Raw genomic sequence first — 25,807 nt, forward strand, 5'->3', positions numbered from 1 at the left:
GATAGACAGTCTTCCCCAGTGGAATGTTGTGCTTGTAAGGAGCTGATAATGCAAATTCTTAATGCAACTGTATTATCACGCAGCAAAGAAGCCTTTATTGGTGAGTGATGAAGATAGTTACCAAATTATACACAGTAGAACTCCAAACAACTGCACGGCAAACATCTGCCCGCTAATCAACCACGTGGTCAATCAACCGCATGCCAATCAACCGCGTGTCCAATCAACCGCACGCCAAGCAACCGCACGCCAAGCAACCGCGTGTCCAATCAACCGCACGCCAAGCAACCGCGTGTCCAATCAACCGCGTGTCCAATCAACCGCATGCCAAGCAACCGCACGCCAATCAACCGCACGCCAAGCAACCGTGTGTCCAATCAACCGCATGCCAAGCAACCTCATGTCCAATGAACTGCAGGCCAATCAATCTCACACCAAGCAACTGCACGCCAAACTGTGCAACCACTCACTGTATGGTTTTGCCGATCTCGCAGCAACACAAATTATGAATAAAGCGATGGAGTGTAACAAGTGCAAGAGAAAACAAATGGTTCTTTCTGTTGATACAAAACTAAACACTGCAGAATACAACATCTTGAAAAACTGGCACATGAACACAATGTGGGCATCCGCACGATCTACGACATGAAGAAATCAAAGAATAAGCATGCAGACAACGGGGGACCATCCAAAGTCATGATAATTAGTGAGTGCAAGTTTCGTAGTGTGGACGAAGCTGTGCAACACTGGTTCCTTCACTATCGCAGTACTGGAGTTCCTGTATCGGGTCCCATGATCACCGATTACACGTGAATTTCATCAACATCTGAGAAAACATTTCAAAAATATACATTTTCACACAGTTGAACTCATGAGAAGATCAAGCTGAATTCACACAGCTGAATTCATGAGAAGACCAAGCATCTACATAGTTTTTAATAAGAAAATCTTCCCACTGGTTTTTCAGTGGCGCTTTAAGGAGTTGTATTGTTACTTTGCTTGCAATGTAAGAGCTCAATGGCACTACATGCCTGGTACCTACAGCACAGCAATCAGCACACGTGGATAGATATAATGAAGAGGGCTGTGATAGAAGCTAAGAATGAAGAAACACTTATATACCTAGTCACGTATTTCTGAAGGACAAACTGTAAAGAATTAACAATTCAGTGATTATACACATCAGTGCATGGTGCGTTGATGTGGAAACTTACTTTCTAATCACCCTGTATATTGCACAGTATTCAATGCTTACCTGGAGAATGAAGCTTTGAGGCTGCCACCACTAATCTCTTGGGTGATGAAACCGCTGGTCTAACAACTTCAACATCTTTTAGCATTTCTTTCCTGGAAGCTGTAAAACATGTCAATTTGAAGTTTTCATTTTTGACTGACTGTATGTTATGTAGTTTTTTACATTTTGTTTTAAATTACGGTTGATGTGATATTATTGTTCTTAATCAGTTGGGTGAATGCTACTAAAATGATTTCAATGTCCACCACTTCATATAGTTTTCCAGACACCTCTCAGTTTTGCTATCTAAATGTCATAATGTTACACATTTCTAAAGATCTATCTTCATCTCTACTATTGTTAACAAATGAAATGTGGTTCAGACAGACATGATGTTCAGAAAGCAAAATGGATCACACTTTATAACCGCAAAACATTTTTTTAGATAGTTACCTATTGTTTTCATAGATTTACGCAATAATAATTAGGAGTGTCTGACTAGGAGTAATGAGTATTAACGAGCATGGCTATTTTTCTGAGTATGAGAAGTGCATAAGTACAAAGCTCATTTATTGTTTGTGCAGGGCACTTACGGTTAGACAAACCCACCTGGTAAAAATACACATTAGGATTTAAAAAATAATAAAATAGCTATGTAGTCACAAATGAACAATTTGGAATGTTCTAGTATGGTTTAGATCCATTCTAGAAAGGCTCAGGGATACATAACTAATTCTAAAACACACACACACACAAATAAACACGTTCTGTGTTACCTATAAAATCCTGTTCTGCGAAGGCTTTGGATAGATTTATAGAATAGGTTCTGCTATGTATGGAATAGGAAATTGATAGTCTAGTGAAAAGCAGGGAAAGGCATAAGACTATGAAATCATCACTTTTGTGTTTGAAATATGTGCGTTTCTATTGCTGTCAACAGCAGTTGGTCACTGTAAACTGATTACATGATTTACTATAATCACAAATGGAACATTTTATACATATATTTATAATATTGCTGGCTCTGACATGTTTTTTCAAGGAAAGTAATAAGCTTGAATTTCATTGCATTCCTTGCATTGCTGGGCAAGAGTGGATTGTCAGCCAGTCCCCCAACCCCTCATCAAGCAGGCCTGAAGTGTTCGGATTAAATCCTCACCAGAAGGTGATCCTCCACTCCTGGGGGTGGGAAGCAGGCACCGACGGCTGCCTGCCACATTGCTTGAAGCCTGCGAGCCCGTCCTGCTGGCACCTCTGGAAATGTCATAGGGGGGCACTGCAGGCTTCTGGTTCACTTGCTCATCAGCACCGCAAGCACCTGCAAGGATCATAACAAGTGTTCATTAGAATGGGAGGAATATGAAACACTGCAGTTTCTCGGAGGTAGAGGGGCTGATGTGGGACATTATAGAGCCGAAGGGGGCCTGCACCACAGAAGTGGTTTTACAAGCTAATTACCAGTCCAGCTGTTTGTTTTGAACATAGTCATAGGTTGTTTTTTTTTATTTACATTCTTATCTAATGATTAAAGTGAGTGCTGTTTTATGGGCAATGAATAGAGTTTGCAAGTTTTATTCAATACCAAAGATTTCTGAGTTTAATGATTTTCTAAGGAAGAGACCCCACAATCAAGAGAGATGCCCCCTTAATTATCAGCTCATCATCAACTGAGAAAGGGGTTCCATATTAGTGATAGTACATGAAAAGAACAACCCCCTCCCAAATGCATTAAGGCTGCAAGAGTCATGTTACAAACAAAAGCTTTAATTCACAAGTTATTTAAGTTAGCACATTACAGAAAGATAATCCTGGGATAACAACACAAGATTAGTTTAAAATATATCCTTAACAATACAGTAATCCGTCACATATCTGCTCTGACTGTTTATCCACTAGGATCAACCTCTTCATCAACGTTAGTTTATTGTTGAACAGAGAAGATTAGTTCAGAGATTCTAGATCCCACCAAAGTTTTCATACACTGTGTTCTGTTTGCTCTGTGCGCAACCATTGCTGGTAGTGTCACGTGAGCTATTCAGTGTGTTGATATGTAAATAAATCCTGTTCGTCTGCAGGGTGTATCAACTTCAGCCTCTGTCTCGATCTCCTGCCTGTCACTCAGCAGCAAATGCACACACCCACACAGCAGATGGCTACCATGACACAAGCATTAATACAGTGTATCTTTCTAAACAAGGGATTTAGGGGAGCTCCCTAATAAATGCTGAATCTCAAAACAATAATTGTGTGAAGATAGTAATTGTTACAAGTGTGTATAATGGTTTTTAAAACAGGATTCATTTATCTGCCTGTGACAGGGTGCTCTTGTCGTGTGTGGGTAGCTGCTGCTTAAGCAATACAGAGAAACAATGGAGGTGGAGTTGCAACGCCAGCATAGGCCTGCAGGATTTATTAATACAAAAGAAAACAAAAGTAAACAAAGGGGTCATGTGACGTTACCAGCAATGGTAACGCACAGAGGACACATACAGCAAGCTGTACAAAAGGCAAAATAAAACACAGTACAAAACTACAAATAAAAGGTGCCACACAGGGCGAGCGCTAGCCTTATAAACGAGGCGTCTCGCTCCAGGAACCGGCTACACTACGTAACCCTCGCTATACATTACATGGGATCACTATCCCCTAAACTAACCTACTGATGAGCCGGTATTCATACGACGACTCCTGCTGCTTCACACTGCCTTGGCTGTGCATTGCCTTCACGAGCACCGCTTGCAGTTTCATTGTTGTGTAGCTGTTGTTCCTGCAGAGCGGACCCTCTCCTCCCGAATACACGCAGCTCCCCTCTGCAGCATGGCATTGCAATCGCCCCGAGCCATCTCCACCGGATGTTTTTATGCCGACGGACACTCGGTCAAGACCCACCCACTTGCTGATTGAGGAACAGCACAGCCAATCATTTGCTGTCCTTCCCCTCAACCAAGCCTAACAGGCAGCACGTCTCAATTGAGCGCCTGTCTGTAAACAATAATTTAATCACACAAGTCAACTCCAAAACGACACACAATAAACCCATTTCCACACAGAAATCACATCAACACTAACTCCCCATTGTGTAGCCTGCCACACCACTTTTTTACATATCCGCCCTTACTCTGGTCCCACTGCGGTCGGATATGCAAAGGATTTCTATATAAAAAAAATTAAAACCTCTATTCATCCACAGCAATAACCCTGTAGAAGAACTATGATATATTTGCATAAGATATTGTGTCTAAAGAAAACATTAATCCAGTCTTCCACAGTGCAATCAAATCAGCAGTAAGCAGTAGTAATAATACAATTTCAGCTTTGTTTTCTGTGTCTTTCGTTAATAAAAATAGATTTTTATATGTTACATTCCAGCCAATGTTTCTAGAAAATCAAACCAAAAGAAAAATCACTCCAAAGAACGCAAAAGCCAAAAAATTGTTCTACTTACATTATTACTCATAGTTTTACCACAGAATTTATGATGGACTAATTATGAGGACACATTCAAGAACAGTACATTTGAAAAATATGTCACATTAATATCAATACAATCCTCCGTAGTTGCGTGTCTCTCAATTTGTCATGCTTGTGTCTTACAATATTTACCTATCCACATATAGAATCAATTTTTAGAGCATTACCCTGAAATACTGTCCATGACTAATACATTACGGAAATTACAGACAAAGTCCTAGAGCTGTTGTCTTACACTTGGGGATTCATAAATAAATACTAATGAGCATCAATTCTATTATTACCTGGATCATTTTGGTAAAATAGTTTCTCATTCTAGTAGTTTCTATTATAGTTTCTATTCCTCATCAAAGGTCCCCCAGTTTGGTACATGGAAATATAAATAATCACAAGCAATTTCGTACATCAATCCCCGTTAATCTGCACAGCACTGCTTTAGGGACCCCTTGTGAACCTCCAAAACTTTCGCGGACCACCATGTACTAGTGTACTATCATAGTGACACACAGCCGCTATACAAGGAAATTCTATTCATTTTGCTTACCACTATAGTGCGGCAATTGATAACCATCACACCATCAAAATAAACCAAGAAAAAGACATTCACAGTTGGGCACTCACATTGTATGAAATTTTCATTTACTGGTAATATACAGTCGAGCAAATGCATTTAAAATTATATGATTTCAATACAATACACAAAAAATAACTGTGGTAAAGGCACAGAAAGTACAACGTGAATACATATGTATTTATCTTTGTATATGTTGCCCTTTGAAAGAAACAATGCTTTAAGTTGCTTGCAGATCCAGACAAGAAGAATAAACAAACACAAATCCAAAGTAACCCCTATTTATGATGTCATAATGCACTTTAGCTAGCGCAGCGGTTTTCAAACTGGGGTACACGCACCCCTGGGGGTACTCCAGCTTTCGTCAGGGGGCATGCAAGAAAAATCTTGCAATGGCTGACGCTTTTTTTTTTTTTTTTGTTTACCATCTGGTAGTACTTTAGGACTTAGCAATTGAATCAACACTGTATAATCTACTTTCAAATAAAACCACGGCCATACTGGTGTATGTTCCTTTCTGATGGAACACTCTATAAACACCCAGCCGAATGCTGACTGAGTGAGCGTTGAGTGCACACATGGCTAACTTACATATTTAAATAGTAGGGCGTCACTGCAGTCTGTGAGATAAAAAAAATAAATAAATAAAAAAACTCAAAGATTGTCGTTGTACGATGTTACTTCTTTTAAAAATTAGTAGTATTTTCTAGATAAGTTTACATTCCAGAGTTTAAATGTTCAGTGTTAGTCTTAGTAGTTTAATCGGTTCAGTGTTTTATCTACTTTTACATTTTCAAATAACTGTATTATTGAATTGAGCAGGCAGCTGGGCCGCCCTACTTTACAGTGAAATCACTCACTTGTTCTGAGCTGGAACGAGAGCGACACAACTGTTATTTTTACTTGCAGTGCTTGTATGTTTTTTTTTCTTTATTAATTAATTAGTTGAAGAACTCCTTCCGTTTGTCTGCAAATGGATTCCCTACTCCAGACCTATTGAGTGTGTTCATATCATACAGCGAGTAATAGAAGCCTGTTGTTATCTCTACTGGACCTGGCAGCCACCAATTCCTTTGTTTTATACAAGAAATGCACCAGGGAAAATATAAGGAGATGTCTTCTTGAACAGCACTTCGGCAGAAACATTTTGATCAAAAAACTGCAAAGCAGCAGGCGGTTGCAGCTCAACCTGGATTCAGTGCTGCACAGAGTGACACACATTTTAAATTAAAAAGTACATTTGTTTTTACAATTTTGTATGTACATGTACCTGCTTACACACTGTTTTCTTTTGAAATGTTTATTTTATTATAGTTTTTCATTTTTTAAAATAGTGCTTTATTATGGTAGGTTAGAAAATAAACTCTTATGTTTACTTGTTCGTTCATTGAAATACGGTGTTTCGGCTGTGCAGATGTTTGATATGACGTACTTGAATAAAACTTGAGTTGTTTCCTTTCGTTGTTGTTTGTCTTTCATTTTAATACTGATGTTTAAAATTTAACCATCATAATTTAATTTTATTTAATTTAGGTAGGAGTTTAACCACAGTGGTTCTAGTGTTAACCCAGGTCTCAACTTTTCATTTGAATATGTTTATTCGTTCACATTAGAATATGTACATAAATAACTGAGCATTGCACAGTTTAATAAATTAATTATTTTATTTGTTTCAAATTTGTAATACTTTCTTCTCTTCTTCATTTGTCTGTATGATGTTTTTATTATAAAAGAGAATGTGGTAAGGAACAAAGGGAGGGGTTCCCTTGCTCTGATACCAGCAATTAAAATATAAGGGGCACATCTCAAAATCTTGCCCAGCCGAGTGCTCTCTTTCTCAGGCATACCTCTCAGTTGTTTTTTCATTTTTTTTTAAAACTGAAAACAAGATGGCTGCATCACAAACACACAAACAAAGATTTTTTCTTTCGAAAATTCCAAGAGTTTGGGTGCTGGCGGGTGACAAAAAAACAGCATTAATTCAACTGTCTAATCAGCTGTGCCACAATCAATCAGAGGTGGAGAACCAAGCTTATCTATTCCAAAGACTTCGACCAGGAGATTTTGCAAGAACTCTGTGGGGTTCCATTGTTCAACCCCCTCAGGGACCCCCACAACATGCACATTTTGCCTGCAGGAGCGGTTTTCCAAATCGTCAGTTTTTGCTGGCAACAACTTATTCTGTTCTGCCAGACTGTTACACGGGGATTCCAGATCAGCAACTCTCTTGTTCACTTTAGCCAGAAAGACTTTCATATCTTTTAAACAACCAGTCCAGGCATCAAGTGACGCTTACAATGCACCAATAATCCCCTTATTTTCCTCATGGAATGCCAAGAACTGTTGATCGCCTTCGATATCATTTTAAACATCTCTGTCATTTCGGGGTCTAAAATCGCCATTGCGACATCTATGTCGGCTGAGCAGGCTTGGATTTAGTTTTAGACATCTTGGTAGGAAATACTAGTGTAACAGATTTCATTACTTCAAAAATAAAAATAAAGCAAAGGGTACCGGGTTACTTTATTAAATGCAAATATTTATCAGAGTTGTTCCACTGCACTTACAGCACGGCCATCACCGGAATTCTCCATAGCTGTCACTTTAAGGGCTTCAGCACTGTGAGGTTGCTTAAGAGAGAATGTTACAGAAATCAGTTTGGAGGCTACGATAGGCGGTAGAGCAGGCTAGTTCACTAGCTTTCCATGCTACCTACAGAGGCTCGCATTTCAATCCAGCTCTGGTCAAGAGTAAAATGAGTTTGGTGGTCTTAGTTGAGCTCCCAGCTAACATTAGTTGATGTCACAAAATGGCTGCACAGTTCAGCACCAATATCAGTCTGTCCTTGGGTCTCTGCAGATTCTAATGGAAGGACGTATTCAGGTCAGCACTAAGGTGCACTCTCAGAGCTGATAAAGATTATATTCAATAAATTGCACCCATACAGTATATTACATGCAGGAGAAATCGTGAACCAAATTTAAATCTTATTCTAGGTGACAGATTGCTTTAGACAAAACACAGTGAGGTAGGAGAGCCGAGGTAAAACCCCAGAGATAGGAGATCCAAGGTAAAATCCCAGAGATAGGAGATCCAAGGTAAAACCCCAGATAGGAGATCCAAGGTAAAACCCTGGAGAAAGGAGATCCAAGGTAAAACACCAGAGATAGGAGATCCAAGGTAAAATCCCAGAGATAGGAGATCCAAGGTAAAACTCCAGATAGGAGATCCAAGGTAAAACCCCAGATAGGAGATCCAAGGTAAAACCCCAGAGACAGATCCAAGGTAAAACCCTAGAGATAGGAGATCCAAGGTAAAACCCCAGATAGGAGATCCAAGGTAAAACCCGAGAGATAGGAGATCCAAGGTAAAACCCCAGAGATAGGAGATCCAAGATAAAACCTGAGATATAGGAGATCCAAGGTAAAACCCCAGAGATAGGAGATCCAAGGTAAAAACCCCTGAGATAGGAGATCCAAGGTCAAACCCCAGCTCTACTGAATCTTTTTTTCAAGGCAAGTCATGTTACCTACTTGTGCTTCAGTAATACAATGCTTAGAACTGGAATTAAGGGTATCCAGGTATTTTAGTATTTCACTTCCTTTCAATATGAAGGCTATAATGTATTGACAAAGCCATGATGAATACAAGTCATGTCTGAATTAGAAACTGGAGCACACTGAGGAAAGTACTGTAATGATTTCTACACTTTGCAACAGCAAATTGTTTCATATGAGCTTCCCACTGCTTCCCTATTTTCTCCAGTACCACCACCTCCGTCCTGTCCTCAGGGACACAAAGATACAGCAGTAAAGAAGAAAACTGAATGTTGTTTCTATTGTACTACTCACTCAGTTTGTATCTTTAGAAATGTTACAAGAAGTCCTCAACCGACTGAACATGTAATTAGAAATGTTAGCGATTCATTCTATTAAAACAAACAGTATTTTTTAAAATTAATATAAAAGTTTACCATGGTAAATTCTATGGCATGCTTTTTTTACAGTTTACCACAGTACCTCCACAATGTCTTAATTTTTTCCCAATGTAAGGGTTCTTACCATTATTCACCACCACTACTTATATACAGGAGCAACAGCAACTGCAGTATTGCCTTCATCAGCAACTCTTAGAGCTTCTGCATCTATTTGAGCTCATTATTCTCATCAGAGCCATGCCCACGGGTCAGCATGGGGACAATACCTGCATTTTAAAAACTCATATTCAAAACCACTACAAAACCCAATTATATGTATGCAACAAATACCTCAGATAAAAAGTCAATATAAAGATAAATGCACAAAAGTTGGAAGTTGGATTTAGAACAAGCCGAATTATAAAAAGGAAATTAACTCCTTTGGCTTCAATACAACTTGTGTGTATTGAATATGTATAAGCCTTTTGCACAAGTCAAGGGGATTTTGCCATGCTTTTCAACATCTCTTTCAACTGTTCTGAAAGCTGGCTACTTTCACCAGCCTTGACTCAGCAGTGCTTGATTGAATTCAGAAGTAACAGTAGATTCAGCCTAATTAGACTAATCACAGTGGCTTGAAACCCCAGAGCAGGAACACATTCCCAGATGTAACCTTTAACTGCTGCATCTATTGGAAGAAAATGGATCCTATGGTACTTGGAGAAAATATAATGATCTTCAATGCAGTAAAATACGGCTGTTGGGTTATTTTTGCCAGTGTTATTGAACTTGAGACAGATACACCATAGGATAAAATTGGCATGCATAAATCACTTTCAACACACTGAACTAAGCAGTCCTCCAGACTGTTAACAGTATGTGGATCACCAAAGAATTTAGATTAAAACCTAACCATGAAAGTAATCTGAAAGCTATATTGCTCCTCCAGGCACTAAGCAATAGAAGCAACATAGTTTTTGTTTTTATGCACCCCTCCTTTGGTGGCTCTTTTAGCCAAGCTAGCAGAGCAGGGAATGATGCAGGACCTGTAATGATTTCATTATTTGATTTGGTATGATAATTTTAAGGATTATCTCTTGTCTGGTGACACATTGGACAGTTGAATTGCTTTGATTTAATCCAACCACACATCCATGTCTAAACAGAATGTACTTTGCAGCCAGGCATCAAGGAGAATGCTGCCTAGTATATAAATAACTGGTGACAATTGAGTTAGTAACCAATGGAACAATAGCCTAATCCTCAGAGAAATAGGAATAAAGAGTGGCAGGCACAAAACAAAGTACAAATCTACAGCATCACCCTGGAAATGTATAGATATTACAATGTATCTACAAGATACGCATGGTGAGAGTCTAAGCAGAGAAACAACTTTATTTTTAATTACATTTATTATTACTATGAAATAATTACTGTTATCAATATTATTACTTTTTAAAATAAAGAGGGAGAGATAGTAGACTAGGGCACTTCTGTAGGCCACTTGATCAGTGGCAGAAGCTCTGCCGACAGGGACAGCGTAACTGCAGGGGATACGCGTGCACAAAACTCACAGAAGTTGCGATTAGCTAGTGCCTCCTTGGAGTGCTGTGGCCTCAGGCAGGAAGAGTATCTGCCATGCTTGTCCTCAATATGCAGACTGACCTTGCATGTTTCACAGAGATAAAACCCAGGCATGATGCAAGAAGCAAGCAATGCCATGTACAGTATATAGTTCTGCAGTTACAATCTGCTTATAGATATCGACCGGGCCAGTCAAGACCCAAACGGGACACGTTTGGGACTGGTTTGGTGACTTTAGCCCCGGGTCATTATGGCATGGTCCAGGGTCGGAACCGGGTCGGTTTGGTGCCAGTTCGGTGGCTATAGCACTGGGTCGGTATGGTACCAGGTTGGAACCGGGTCGATACCGGGACACGTCCACTGGTTCGCAGTCACCACGGGTGGCAACATACAAGCCACTGGCAAAACCACTCAGCCAGTACCACACACTAGACTGAGGGAAGCCTGCTTGTTGGAATGTATTAACAGCCTTCATAATGGTGATGCTAAAGCTGTCACCAAAATGGCAGGAAGATACTGTGTAACAGATTGCAAGCAATCACAACCGAAGCAAGTATCTTGGCCCGGCAGCTGCTCTTTGCTGCATGTGTGCTATAACACTATGCTGCAGACAGGCATGTGCATAGTCTCTGTAAAAATACTGAAAATACACATGTGAAAAAACTCTCAACAAATACAGTAATTAAAACAATGACATAATAATATAAAATGTCTTGTATTTTTTGCCAAAGCCAAAACAATAAATAAATAACTTCAGTCGGAGCTATTGCAGCCTGGGGTGAGACCACAAAGTCAATCAACTTATGTTGCTGGATCTGTGGGAAGGAGCGACTCAAGCAGCTGGTTTCACGCAGGGCACAAGGCCACAGTGGAACATAACAAGCATCAGGCTCTATTGCATAAATTACTCGTAATTGGAGAAAAAACCTATTACAGTGATTATATTAATATCACATAATTTATGTAAAAACACAATAAATGCGAAATATATAGCAGATAGAAGTAATTTATCTGAACAAGGCTTTCTGGTCAGGACAGTCTTGAAAGGAAAAATTGCGCTAAGATCTGTGAGTGCAGTGACTTTGTGGCCTTGGGGGCAAGCCAAGACTGCATCACAGGCTTGAGGAGCAGCTTTGGTATACCTGATTCAAGTTTCGGGTCTCTACAAGGTAAATATCCGTACAGTAATGGTTACATTCGAACTTGAAAGGAAATCTGGGATTTTTACCCACCCTTTAAAGTAGTACAGTGTTTTAGACACGCATTCTATTAAATGTAGGAATGTGCATGGTATGTGCTTGCTACTTCACATAAATTATGATGGTGGAGAAAGAGTATTGGCTTTCCAAGCTGCATGGAAACCCGGCCATAAGTTGGAAATATCCAAAACAGACACCCAACAAAATCCATAAACTGATGTTTTTAGCATTCTGTGTACAATAATGAAACTAAGCAGGCCGTGAAATGGCATGATCTTTAAAATCACAGAAATGAAAAAAGGCAAACATTAAAAAAATATCTAAATAATCAGACACTACTATAGTCTGAAATCAGTCTGATTACATTATCATTAGGCAATAAATTGTTGGCTTTCACATGCTGTCCTATAGTATGCATACCAGAGAAATTCCTTCTATAGGTAATGCTGATTAACTGCTGAAGACATAAGAAAGACATAAGATGTTTGGATAAACAAGAAATGTTTATCCAAACATCTGTCTACATTGAATTAGTTTCAGTTACAATATTGTGTATAGGGATTATGTTTTTCTGTGGTGTATTTACAGGTATGTTTTATTTTTGTAAATAGGTTACACATTTTGTACGGAATCATAAAGAAATATTCCTAAACTACAACTTTAACTTCTATCATTTGTTTTACATTTTGCATTGTTTCAGGGGCTTTAACACACACAAGCTGTCTTCTGAAACAAATCAATACTGCAGCAGATACAAGCAAAGCTATTCTATTAGGGTAGTAACAAGCAGAGCATGTAACAAGCAGAGGGTAGTAACAAGCAAAGGGTCTGTGCAAGTATGGTCCCTGAACCAGCACAGGACCCCTGAAGATAGATCAAAAGGGGTATTTTTGTCTTAGTCCAACTCCTCCCCTGTCCCATTGCACATTCTGAGGTTGTAGATAAGACTTGAAGTGACCCGTATTAAAGTCATTGTAATGCCCTGAAATGTATTCTTTAATACTGTATATAAAAGTATTGCTTGTCATTTTCAGCCACGGGCAAGACAGCAAATCTAAAAGACTCCAGTGCAGGCTCAATAATAATAGTAAAAGGTTAGCTTGGTTGGCAGGTGAGTCCGTATTTAAGAATGTACAAATAGCTGATCTAAAGAGAAGACTGATTTATAGTCCTAACTTACCTGGTGGAAATTGAGGTGGTAGTTGTTCAGGTATTCTTCTTATCCCTCCAGAAAAACACACACGACAAACCCTATTGACAATGTCATGACAGGTCAAACCCTACTGACAATGTCATGACAGGTCAAACCCTACTGACAATGTCATGGCACGTATTTCTATTTTTTGTCTCCTGAATTTGAACTTTGTGTCAGCATTGTTAACAAAGCCTAATTATTATCAAGTATCTTTGAGATTTTATTGAGAGACATATAAAATTCAACTAAGACCCTTTGCCCCATGTCTAATATACAGGGTGATTAGAAAGTACGTTAACAACATCAATGCATCATATCTCATGTGGTAAACTTACTTTCCAATCACCCTGTACATTACCTAACGAGTAAGTAGGTTGAATGCATAATATGGCACACATCAGAGTGGGACAGGACAACTGGGACACTCCTGATATTTCAGCTTCGTAAATGAGGTGCTACGCCTGATATAACAACTACAGTATATTGGCAACATTTACAGATGTTTAACACAAAGGACTGTATTTTCTAAACTGCATATATATCAATTCAGAATCAATTATTGTAAGGTGACATTGGTTTTATGTTGGGAAATATTTTTAAGAAAAATAAAAAACTGAAATATCTTGCTTGCATAAGTATTCGACCCCTGTGCTGTGGAAGCTCCCAGTTTGCACCGATGAAAGAAATTGCCCTAACGAGGACACAATTACCTTACCATTGGCCTCCACCTGTGAACCATTAAAGTTGCTGTCACATTTTCTGGTTAAAAACCCCACTGTTGAAGGATTATTGGTAAGGCTGTGAATCTGAAGGAAAATGAAGACCAAAGAGCATTCTACAGAAGTTAGAGATAAAGTAATACAAATGCATAGATTAGGGAAAGTGTACAAAATAATATCCAAGTGTTTGGATATCCCAGTGAGCACAGTTGGATCAATAATCAGGAAGTGGAAGCTGCATCACACCACCCAGGCACTTCCAAGAAAAGGCCGTCCCTCAAAACTCAGCACTCAAACAAGAAGGAGACTTGTGAGAGAAGCCACAGAGAGGCCAACAATCACTTTGAAGGAGCTACAGAGTTCAGTGGCTGGGAGTGGAGTAATGGTGTACCAGTCAACCATATCAAGAGCTCTGCATAACACTGGCCTGTATGGGAGGGTGGCAAGAAAGAAGCCATTACTCAAAAAGTACCATCTGAAAGCACATCTGGAGTTTGCCAGAAAGCATGAGAGTGACCCAGCTGTGATGTGGGAAAAGGTTTTGTGGTCAGATGAGACCAAGATAGAGCTTTTTGGCCAAAACTCAAAGTGCTATGTGTGGCGCAAACCTAACACTGCCCATGCCTCAAGACACACCATCCCTACAGTGAAGTATGGTGGTGGCAGCATCATGCTGTGGGGATGCTTCTCATCAGCAGGGACTGGGCATCTTGTTACAATTGAAGGAAGAATGGATGGAGCAAAATACAGGAAAATACTGCAAGAGAATCTGCTTCAGTCCGCTAAAAAACTGAAGCTTGGGAGGAAATTCACCTTTCAGCAGGACAATGATCCCAAGCACAAGGCCAAAGCAACATTGGAGTGGCTCAAGAACAAAAAGGTGAATGTCCTACAGTGGCCCAGTCAAAGTCCTGATCTCAATCCCATTGAGAATCTGTGGCACTATTTGAAAATTGCGGTCCACAAGCGTCGTCCAACCAACCTGAACAACCTGGAGCAAATCTGCCAAGAAGAATGGGCCAAAATCATTCCGACACTGTGTGCAAAGCTGGTACATACTTACCCCAAAAGACTTAAAGCTGTTATTGCAGCAAAAGGTGGCTCTACCAAATATTAATGTGTGGGGGTTGAATACTTATGCAAGCAAGATATTTCAGTTTTTTATTTTTCTTAAAAATATTTCCCAACATAAAACCAATGTCACCTTACAATAATTGATTTTGAGTTTAAGTGTTTTAAAATAAAATATCGAACAGAACGAAATTTCAATGTACCATTTGTAATTCAGTAATATGAGAGAATTGGTCAGGGGTCTGAATACTTTTGCAAGGCACTGTATATATATATATATATATATATATATATATATATATATATATATATATACACACACACACACACACACACACACATACAAGTCAAAAGGTGGAGTACACCTGCTTAAAACCAGGTTTCTCATGATTATCTATGCTTTTAACTGTATAAACGTTTCTAAACACTTAATATTTCATAATATGATATGTGTACTTAAATAAACTGATAGTCACAAGGGAATTGTATTCAAAAATTACATTTTTAAATGAAAATGTAAATCTTGTCAATTTCAATTAAATGGTCACCCTAAGCAAGGGGATTTCAGTCTGAAACCCAAGTCAGTTAAAAGTCTGAAATGTGTATAATCCGGTGTTAGAACACTGGCCTAAGTATAAACGTGTCTTTGTTAGATGTTCTCTTAGTTAACTAGCATATTACCTAATTAACCTTTTGTCATCAATTATTGTTAACAGGTTAACAGAAACTTCAGTATGCTCAACTAGCTGCTGAAACGGAACAGCGTGGATGGAGAGTCTGTGTTTTTCCAGTGGAGGTGGGTTGTTGAGGATTTGTGGCAAACTCTACAACCCGATTTCTCAGAGATGTCTGGTTCAGTGGTCAAGAGTTGTGTTGCACAGTGAAGAACTTGTCTGAAGCAGCAGAAAGGAGCAGCAACTGGCAGCAACAGAAAGATTCTGGATGGGGATCTCAAGCACAATAGAAAGAAAGCAACGCTGATGTACAGGTAAGTAAGCTGGGCTGAGCTGAGTGGGGGATGGAGGGGGGTGATGCTGGGACGCCAGAATCACTGTTGAGCCCTCTTGAGGTGTCGTGGACCAGTCAACGAAACACCGAGGATGAAAGGTGCCCACTTGAAGACCCCAGAGATGTACCCTACTAAGCTCAATCTAGACAGTTGTCATGCTGATGTGCTGGGGAGACCTCACTGGGTTGATCCCCGGAGCCAGAGTCTCAGCCGTTGTGTGTGCTGATGCGCCGGGGAGGCAAAATGAGCTGACCTCTGGAGCCAGCATCACACTTCAGCAATCAACACCAGACAGAAGGATATCTACATCATCAGATGGAAAACAAAGCAAAAGGATGGAGATGCAGATGGATCACGTCAGTTTACTGCAAAGCTACGTCTTAGTTGGTGCTTATCTTGGCGAGAGCCGAGTTCAAATCAGCATGACGTTTAACATCTACTCTCACGTAATGGAAATCAAGTCGAGTTCATGTTGTATCCCACACCATGGACCTGATTGGCTAGACCCAGATTTGCTACTGCGGGAAAATGTTTGAGCAGCAAAATATCATTCACCAAGCGACATTTTACCATTCTAAAATTCTGCCGCTGCGACACAATTTTTTCGTTAATGTGTGTTCATCCTAATTGAAATAAAAAGTGAGTGATATGTGTGTGTGGAAAAGTGGCTGGTGATTGTGAACCGGTGTAGAGGTGATGCAGTGCAGAAGAAATCACAAACAGTTGTAATCCAGTAGGAAAAGGGGTTTTTAATTATAATCCGGGTTTGGTGACCAAAAAGAAAACGTTCCGGCAATACACAACAATGAGTAATGCGCAGAGCCAAACAAACAGGTTTACAGTCCCAAACAAGTCCACAGTGTGTGTATTAGTGCTCGTGTCTTGGAGGGTGATAACAGGCTATTTTGTGACAGTTCGTGAAGTGCAGTTCCGGCTTGTGCTGGCCCAAAAGTGACAGCTCCGGAACATGTTTAGCTGTCTGGTGATTCAACAAACAAGACAATTACTAACAACACGTACAACAAACAAACACTCACGAATATTCTTCTCACAATCTGGTTTCTCAGGCAGTTACTCCTGCGGCTCTCAGTCCTTCCAGGTTTATGCACACAACCCAAGTGAAGGAAAAGGTTACAGATTCTCTGGCCCCTTTATGCTATTACGCTTGACCCCTTGGAAAACGACTGCAGCTGCTACCTTGTTTACCTTCTAGGTCAATATGTTCCTGCAACGGAGTCTAGCTTTCTTCCACACTGACCGACTTCCTGACCCTGGAAATGAACTGTCAGGCCAGCCCGTTTCAGGACTTTTCCTTTCGCTATTTTGTGCCCTTGCAGGTCAGGAGGGAGATTTCCAACCAGAACTCATTATATTTCCGTCACAGTGCGCCATTTTGCTGCTGGGTTCACAGCCAGCGGCCAGAGCAGCAAAGAACTGTCACTTTCGTGGGTTATCAGTTCACTGTGTTCGTCATTTATCCTCTATATACACCACTGTATACAAGCAATGCACCATAGACAAGCAATATATACACACAAAAATGTGTGACACAGCGACAATAATTGTACATAAGGTAGGTGTTTTATCCACTAGATATTGGGTTTACTGAAAATGTTACATTTTGTTGTTTACAAACAAGGCTTTTAAAGATATTATTTTCATTTGTTTCTCCGAACCCCAAGTATAGGGGCATCTGCCCCCTGGGCACCACCAACAATTTTACAAACACGGCGCAGCTGCTAATGAAGACAGTTATTGTGGGGTCTAGTCGAGGCTTCCAACGTCCATAAATGTATGGACAGTAAGTAAAAAAAAAAAAAAGTCTCATTTTAACACTGTCCGTACATAACAAAAAATGTCAGTGATTTTGTATCAAATTAAAGTAGGGTATATTTTATCCTGCTATGTGGCTTTCCCAATCTGCTCAAATAGCATATACCTACTGCACACCTTATGTAATGGCAGTGAAGAATATCAAAAGAAGAATGCCAATTAAAAATACTGTGTTGAAATTAGTATGCATACTTTAACCAAACAATCAAAGCACAGCGAGCTCAGGGGATATCGCCCAGCTTGCAATGCTTTTTTTTTTAAATGATGTTAGTAAAAATAAATAAATAAATAAAATAAAAAGGTTACTGTAGGTCTGTGTGTCAGTGAAAACTAAACTGCAAGGTTGGCAACTCTGGTCTAGTGCTGGATCTGCTGATTTTAACTAATCTGATACTGCATGCACATTTCTTATGGATATTCAACTGAGACCATTTGCCCCGAGTCTATATACTGTCCATACAACAAAATAAGAATACTATAATGTTTCAAGGTGTTTGTGTGTGTTTTTATAAACCAATATGAAATGCACTCAGAAATTGGAACATGATTAAGACACTAGGAATAGTTTATAAATAACAATTATAAATAACATATTAAAATAACAATTTAGAATAATGTAAGCATTAGCAAGGATCATAACTGTAAACATTAACTATATGTATAAAAACGAAAAAAACAAAAAAGACAAGTGTGTGATATGGGTCATATTTTAAGCCCTTTAAATTTAGTAACCTTTTGTGTTAATTACTTTGCAAACACACAATATATACAGTATTATTATTGAATTGAATTGTTACGAAATTAAAACTTGAAGAAGCAATTTTAGTTTGTTGCTGCACATGCCAAACCACTAATGCCAACAATCAGATGTTTTGAAAATTGTAAACCTCACCAGACATTCAATGCTGTATCAGAACTGATTTCCTGAGCAGAGAGGAAGGCATCGATAAGCATTTGACCATTTAGTTTAAATTGGTAGTTTCTGATACTCCAAAAGTCGAAAGAATATTATGAGCCTCAACAGATCAGAGCAGCAGGACATAGACCACTTTTTAATCAACCGGTATGGAATTTGGTTTGCCTATTTGATCCCTGTCAAGTGGGAACACTCAGACTCATCAAGAGCAAAGAGGAATACAGTGAATGTTTGAGGTGCATCTTGGCCGCGGCAGCAGCAAGTGATGATGTAGATCCTGTCACTTACTGGTTTCTACAGAAAGAAAGATGGCCAGCTTTAGCCAAACTTGCAATAAGATGTTTACCCATTCCAACCCATACAGTAGATGCCAAGAGATCTTTTTCTCAATACTGCCACATTGTTACAAACCTGAACAACAGCCTCAAAGCAGAGAACATTTGACTGCAGTTAATGCATTCATACAACAACCAACTGACTTTGTAAACAGTTACTGTTCAATTATTATAAAAAAAAAAAGTACTGTCGTTTTGCAAATACTGTCCCTTACGAAAAAAAATATATGGTCCACCATATATTTTCATTAGTTTGTAATCCATATAAAATAAATATATGGATTACAGTCTAAAATATATTTTAAATATAGCCAATGTATTTTAAATATATAAAAAAGGGTCCAATTTCTACATATGAAAAGTATAAGGATCATACTTTTCTACCATACGTTAAAAATATATGTTAGGGGTATGTTATGCCCATAAGGGGTATGTTATGCATTATTATTGTTAGTTGTAATTCTTCACAAGAAATGAAACATCATGTTAAAATCTTTTTTCAAATGATGACTTGCCAAATAGAATCACAAAAAATGTTTTGGTAATCTATTTTTTGCATTTCTTGTTGTTTTTCAACCAATTATCTGAATTCATTTTGAAAGCAGATATCCAAAGGCAACCTGTTTACATTTTTAATAACCCCACAAATGCAACTTTACTAAACTGTGGCCACAAGTTTTGTAAAAAAAATAAAAATAAATAAATAAATCACGATTTTTCTCACAGTCTTAATGATAACATTAGTTAAAGAGTACATAAAGACTATTTTTAATTGTATCGTGTTACATGTTCCCATGTGTTGCTACAACGGTTTACGTAAGGTGTGTGTATTGTTTTAATGTTTTTTCTTTTACATTTTTTAAACTTTTAAATTGCATTCCCTGTCTTAAGATTGCTTCCTATGTACCCACTTGGACCTTTCAGAACTACATTTCCCTCCATATATGTAACTGACATGGATTTACCAGTGAGCAGGAAGATGATGGAAAATGTAGTTCTGAGCGGTCCATGCAGGAAATGCAATTTAAAAGTTTAACTGGTCAAAATGTAAAAAAATAAAAATAAAACAATACACACACCTTACGTAAACAGTTGTAGCAACACATGGGAACATGTAACACAATACAATAAAAAAGATCTGTATGCACCCTTTAAACTTAGTCTTACTTGACTTACTTAAGTTTATGGTGGAAAAAGACCAGAGAACTGATAACTGAAAATAAAGGCTTTCCACCGACTTCACTATTACTCATAATGTATGTTAAGCATAGACATAAATCAAGAAAAATATTTTCCCTGTCAATACTTACATGAACTCATTTGAAGTTGGTCATTCCCAGAAGACACTTTCTCGTAGACCAGGAAAAACAAAGAAACGCCATAACCAAATACAGCATACATCAGGATCCACAGAGTTTTATGCAGGAAAAAAACCCTAGTGCAACATTTGTGGTAATCATTATCTGGACTTGGAAGTGTAGCTCCTCTGCCAGACCCCAGCTTGAAAGCAGCTGACTGGTGCTGTGCTGCAGCACTCATCCCTATTCACAGCATAGAACAAGACAGTGTCAAGCATAACAACCATTACAAACAAATCAAGTTCTACAAGACAACTGAGCCTTCAAGGCACGTAATTCAATAGGCTATCTGTAATCTGCTATCTGTAATAGCGATACATTTTATAAATAGAAGGGTGTAAGGAACTGCTGGCAACACAGACCTATTAAACACTGCAGACAGCTGTTGGGAAGCATACTCGGGGTGGCTAATGGGGCGCCATGTCTGGGCTATAGGGCCCAACCTCTCTGCAGGCCTCCCAAGAATTTGGATCCATTAGAGTAGGACACACAGGTTGCACATATAAAAACCATGCAGCGGGACTGTAAATCTTTCTGTTAAATGTGTACAGTAGCTGAGCCACAAGAGGTATAAGGCATCACTTTGAATATTTCAGCTGCTTCAGCAAACCTTCAACAGATATTTTGACAACACCATAGTATATCTATGATTATCCTTCATTGCTAAACAATTTATGGAAGCAAAAATACAATAAACGTTTTTAAAACATTTTACTACAGGCTTTTTCTTCCCATTTATGGTACATTCGTAAAGTCAATCTAATGCTCTCTGGGCACTGTCTTCAGAGTGCTCCAGAGTGTGGATTTCTGTTGGAGTTCACAAACAGATATTTGCTAGTCAAGATTAAACATAGCAACAGCTTACAAGGGATATATTATTGGTGCTAATATAATTAAATTAGGGTCTAACAAGCACGCTTTTTCTGAATTAATCGGTCAGTAATATAAAAAAAATTACTGTTAGTATTTATTTACAACTATGTTAAGTTTAAAAAAAAAAAAAATGCTGTGTATGAAAACTCAAAGACCAGTGCAGGCGTTTAATCACACTCATCTGGTAAACAATGCATACCACTTTGAAATGTAACTCTACATATCTGAAAGGATATCTTTGGTGGAACCAAGGCAAAACACTAAACACAAGTAAGGCAAACACAAGTAGAGGAGGCTTCACACAAGTTTTTCATCAGTGTATCTATCCTCTTTTAAACTAATATAGCACATAGCTTGTTCCAGCTGCTGATTAAGATCCCAGGTCAGGTTTATATAGCAAATAAAATTAAGTTGCATTGGTTGGCTTTGTCTATTCTCTGCTAACCTGTGGGGACACATTTAAGTCACTACAGTGGGTATTAACGGTCAAGGTCAGTTATTGTGTGTGTAGGTTTTCATGATGTCACAATACTTCAATGACAGATGGCCCTTATAACAGTCTTACAGAAAGGCCAAAGAGTGGATGGGCTAAGTGGTTAACGAACCTTTCTCAGCTAGATAGCATTCCCCTCTAGGGTATAACTGACAATGGTAGAGGTGAGTCTGGCAAGACAGTACATGTTCTCTGGTTTGACACCTTAAGCCCCCTGAGTCATTCCATGAAAAGTTCAACCAACCAGCTCTGCTATATAATTTTTTTTGTATATGTAGAATAATATATGGGCTGCAGTGCGCTATGGGAACATATTTAATCAAGGGGTATGTGACATAAACTGTGAGCTAAGCAGAGCCCACAGATTAAATGTTTTCTTGAAAGTATTTCTGCAGCCCATATATAATTTTTTATGTTACATAGATTTTAAAAACATGATAAAATATGTAACTGTTCAAAATATCTATCAATACTACTCAGAGTAGAAAGTACCTTTCAGAGTTCAGTTTCACTACCGTCTCTTTTCATAATGTACAATGACAATAACGTGTTCAATTCAGAATAGTATTATATCAGTCTTAAAAAGACTATATAGACTATATCTATAAAGAAAAGTGAAAGAACAGCTCAAGGAAATGCAGCTAAATCCCCAGCCTTACAGTCTGACCAGAGCCTGTGGAAGGACCTGGCCCTTCAAAGCAATGTTGTTTACAATAACAGGAAACGGTAACACAAGGATCCCTTATGAATATTGTGAAATGGATGTTGACAAAATATCTATAGAATTCTATAGAAAATTTTCATAAGGGGAAACAGCAGGCTTCCACAGATGCGGGCTGAGAGCTCAGCTTTTATACTCATCGTAGTTTTTTTTTTTGTTATCCAAAAAATGAGATTTGCTAGGTATGTGTCAAGCTCATACACTGGTACTGTGGGGTGCTGAAAACGTGTTTGTGAGACAAACGTTTTTTGCCCTAACTAATCTTCATGGGCCACAATATAAATATAGCTACTAGCCATGTAATATAATAATAATAATAATAATAATAATAATAATAATAATAATAATAATAATAATAATAATAAGCTTTATTTTTTTTATATAGCGCCTTTCATATTGGACCACCATCACAAAGTACTTTACAAGATACGAGACTAGGGTTAGTGAACGTTGCATCATTTGCAGTCACTTACATCAACGTCTCACCCGAAAGACAGAGTACACGGAGGTTAAGTGACTTGCTTAAGGTCACACAATGAGTCAGAGGATGAGCTGAGATTTGAAAAATCGGGACACACCCAGTTGACGCGTGGAGGAAAGAAACCATGTTTAAATGAACTACTGCACAACGCAGGTGATAGAAACTACGTATCTTTCTTCTGAAGATAGGCTTTTTTGATCCTTTATCCTTCCTATGTGCATTGCACTTAGGCACAAACAAAAACAAAAACTTAGATAAGTAGAATTAAAAAAATATAAAAACATACTCCAAAGCAGTTGACTTTCTTGTTTACTGTTCAGATGACAGTGATGTTTTAATCAGCCTTCACTCCGTCCCTGCCAACAATCAAGTGTGGAATGTGGCCATTCCCTAATTACAGACCTGTCCACTCTCCGTTATTTGCCGGGACTCTCCTGTTTTTTGGATACTTCTCCCACACAACTCCCGGGACAGATTATCTCCTGTATTTTGTTACAAACTCATCTATGGTCTGTGGCTACTGCAATCCCTGTCTGTATAGGACCCAGGGGAGCTCTGTGGCAGGCATGCATTCAATGCGCGAGGCAAGTTCACATACCTGACTATCTATGACAACGTTATGTGCGATAAGCACTCACTGTATTAATGCAAATTTCAAGCTTCTTGGGCAACAATATATTCTGACATAATCCTAAGCAATTTTGGAAAAAGGCATACTTTCTGTAAACCATGCAGGACTGATTTTAACAGTGGGACATGGGAGCAAGAATGATGGTGTTTGTGGTAAGCACGAGAAACACCACAAAGCCAGCGATGCTCAGAAAACCAGCGCCACATATGTGCAGTGTAAGGAATAATGTTGTAATACCACATTGTTGTGTATTTTTTATGATGAACTTATTGAAGTTAGAGTTTTTTTCTTGTTATAAAGTAGGTGCCATAGTCTTTAGGTTCGTTGTATGATGAAAGTAACATTAACTGGGTGTGCTTTGTGTCATGCAAAATCAACTACAGTGGACCTGTTTACTAATCAGCCACGTACAACTATAATACAATAAGAACCACAGGGGCCAAGAGAGAATTTGATTGTGAAGCATGTCATGGTTGTTCTTCTGTTTGATATTCTTTCCTTTTTAAAAGCAATTAGAAGGAGCGCTGTATCAAAGTTTATTATTCTACCAAGTAATAAAATTATACAGTTGTATGGCTTTGTCTTATGTAAGTATTCATTTCAATTCAGACCACAAAGATTTCAGTTTACAAAAGCTCCCTCATTTGGAAAGCTTGATGTTGGCAGGTATGTAATTAGGTAATTTAGTGCTAATTGGGGAATGGCCACATGTATATAAAGGGAGGACAAATCCTTTGTTTGTTGGAGGAGTTTGGGAAGATGATGCAGTGAAGACCATTGCCCAACCTGAATATCAAAGCTGCGTCTATTTGGAAGTGTGTGTCATTTTGTTTGAATTTTCTTTTTGGCCCCTGTGCCATGTTTCTTTTCTTTGTTTATTCTTTGTCAGTCAAACAGCGCTCTGAGCCATATTCCTTCAGGTAGCAGCTTGGTCCGTGACACTATCCTACATGGAAGACCCGGTAGGCCAGTGCCAGTTTGGTATGATTGTTCCATTGGTCAAAATGCATCAAATTTCAGGGACAAATTGTAGAATCGTCATCTTTAAACTGCCCTGATAACTACTCAGACAGAGGCTTCATGAATTTAAAGAAATATAAGTCCAGAATAAAGAAAGTTTTTTTGGTTTGTGAATCCACAAAAAAAGAGCTAACCAGTGACAGGCAGTGCTTTCCCATGACTGTCAAAATTACATTCTCAGGAATTTCAAAACATCTCTGAATAATGTCAAAACAGGCTTGTTTGTTTATACTGTACACCTTTCATACATATAATTATTAATGCAGTATACAAGTTGATATTCATACCTCCAGACTGGCTGACAAATCACTGAAATCTCAGCAAAGAGCTGCACTCTCCATTTAGATCAAGCAATAAACCCCACTGTAGCTTATTGACTGACTGACAATGCTATGAATGAAGATCATAGCATTGAATTCCACTGTTGACAAATATTTTAATACAAAATACTTATTTTATAATTATAGTAGCTATAGTGTTTCTTTGAAGATTCATTAAGAATCTTTTACCAGACAAAATAGGATTCTGCAGCTTTGAGTAAACATAATTGTGATCATATAACAAGTTGTTTACCCACGAGGACTTGTTTTGGTGTATTGTACTCAAAGACCATTGATATCTGTATACTGTGTTTAAACTGCTGACGCGCAGAGGCGCTTTTGCTAATTGCAATGTGACGTGGCTGGGGGCAGTGTAAATGATCAGGCTGGAGTCTTGATTTACAGTTTAAAACCGGTGTTGGTTTTATTTTTGTTACAGTGCGGTGGGGAAACAACCGCTATTAAAACAAACAAACAAAATAAATACACCTAGCTTTAAGTTGGAGCACTGACTAAACAATAGATGTGATCCCTGTGCAGGAACTCATGACATCTAGTGGTCAACCCTTTACACTGCAGGGAGCAAAGCTTTCATTCTCAAACTAACATACTGATTCTGCAGCACTTCACAGTAATAAATATCGGTCCGCCTTTAAGAGTCAGCAACTTATAAGAATCAAATCATTCGGGATGGATGTGACTCTTAGAAAAAGAGTGCACTGTAATTACATTGAATCCAACAGCACCAGAGCCTTTCTATTTAAAGTTTGCAATAACAACAATACTAATAATAATAATAATAATAATAATAATAATAATAATAATAATAATAATAATAATAATAATAATAATAATTA

At 38.5% G+C, this 25,807-nt stretch overlaps 1 protein-coding gene across 3 annotated transcripts in view; it reads right to left on the minus strand.

Moving 5' to 3' along the window:
- The window catches only part of LOC121320420 (microtubule-associated tumor suppressor candidate 2-like), a 143,642-nt gene that overhangs the window by 91,210 nt on the left and 26,625 nt on the right, over positions 1 to 25,807 (minus strand). Inside the window, exons 1-3 of one of the 3 annotated variants that reach the window (XM_041258740.1) lie at positions 20,364 to 20,538; positions 2,394 to 2,552; positions 1,256 to 1,354 (exon numbers count right to left, since the gene is read on the minus strand). In XM_041258740.1, the coding sequence (XP_041114674.1) occupies positions 1,256 to 1,354; positions 2,394 to 2,552; positions 20,364 to 20,454 (349 nt within the window). In that variant the 5' untranslated portion in view covers positions 20,455 to 20,538. Of the gene's footprint in view, positions 1 to 119; positions 827 to 1,255; positions 1,355 to 2,393; positions 2,553 to 20,363; positions 20,539 to 25,807 lie in introns of those variants that run through there. The other 2 variants (XM_041258739.1, XM_041258737.1) reach the window with 2 other exon arrangements.

The sequence above is a fragment of the Polyodon spathula genome, chromosome 9, assembly GCF_017654505.1.
Source record: "Polyodon spathula isolate WHYD16114869_AA chromosome 9, ASM1765450v1, whole genome shotgun sequence".
Taxonomy (NCBI): Eukaryota; Metazoa; Chordata; class Actinopteri; order Acipenseriformes; family Polyodontidae; genus Polyodon; species Polyodon spathula.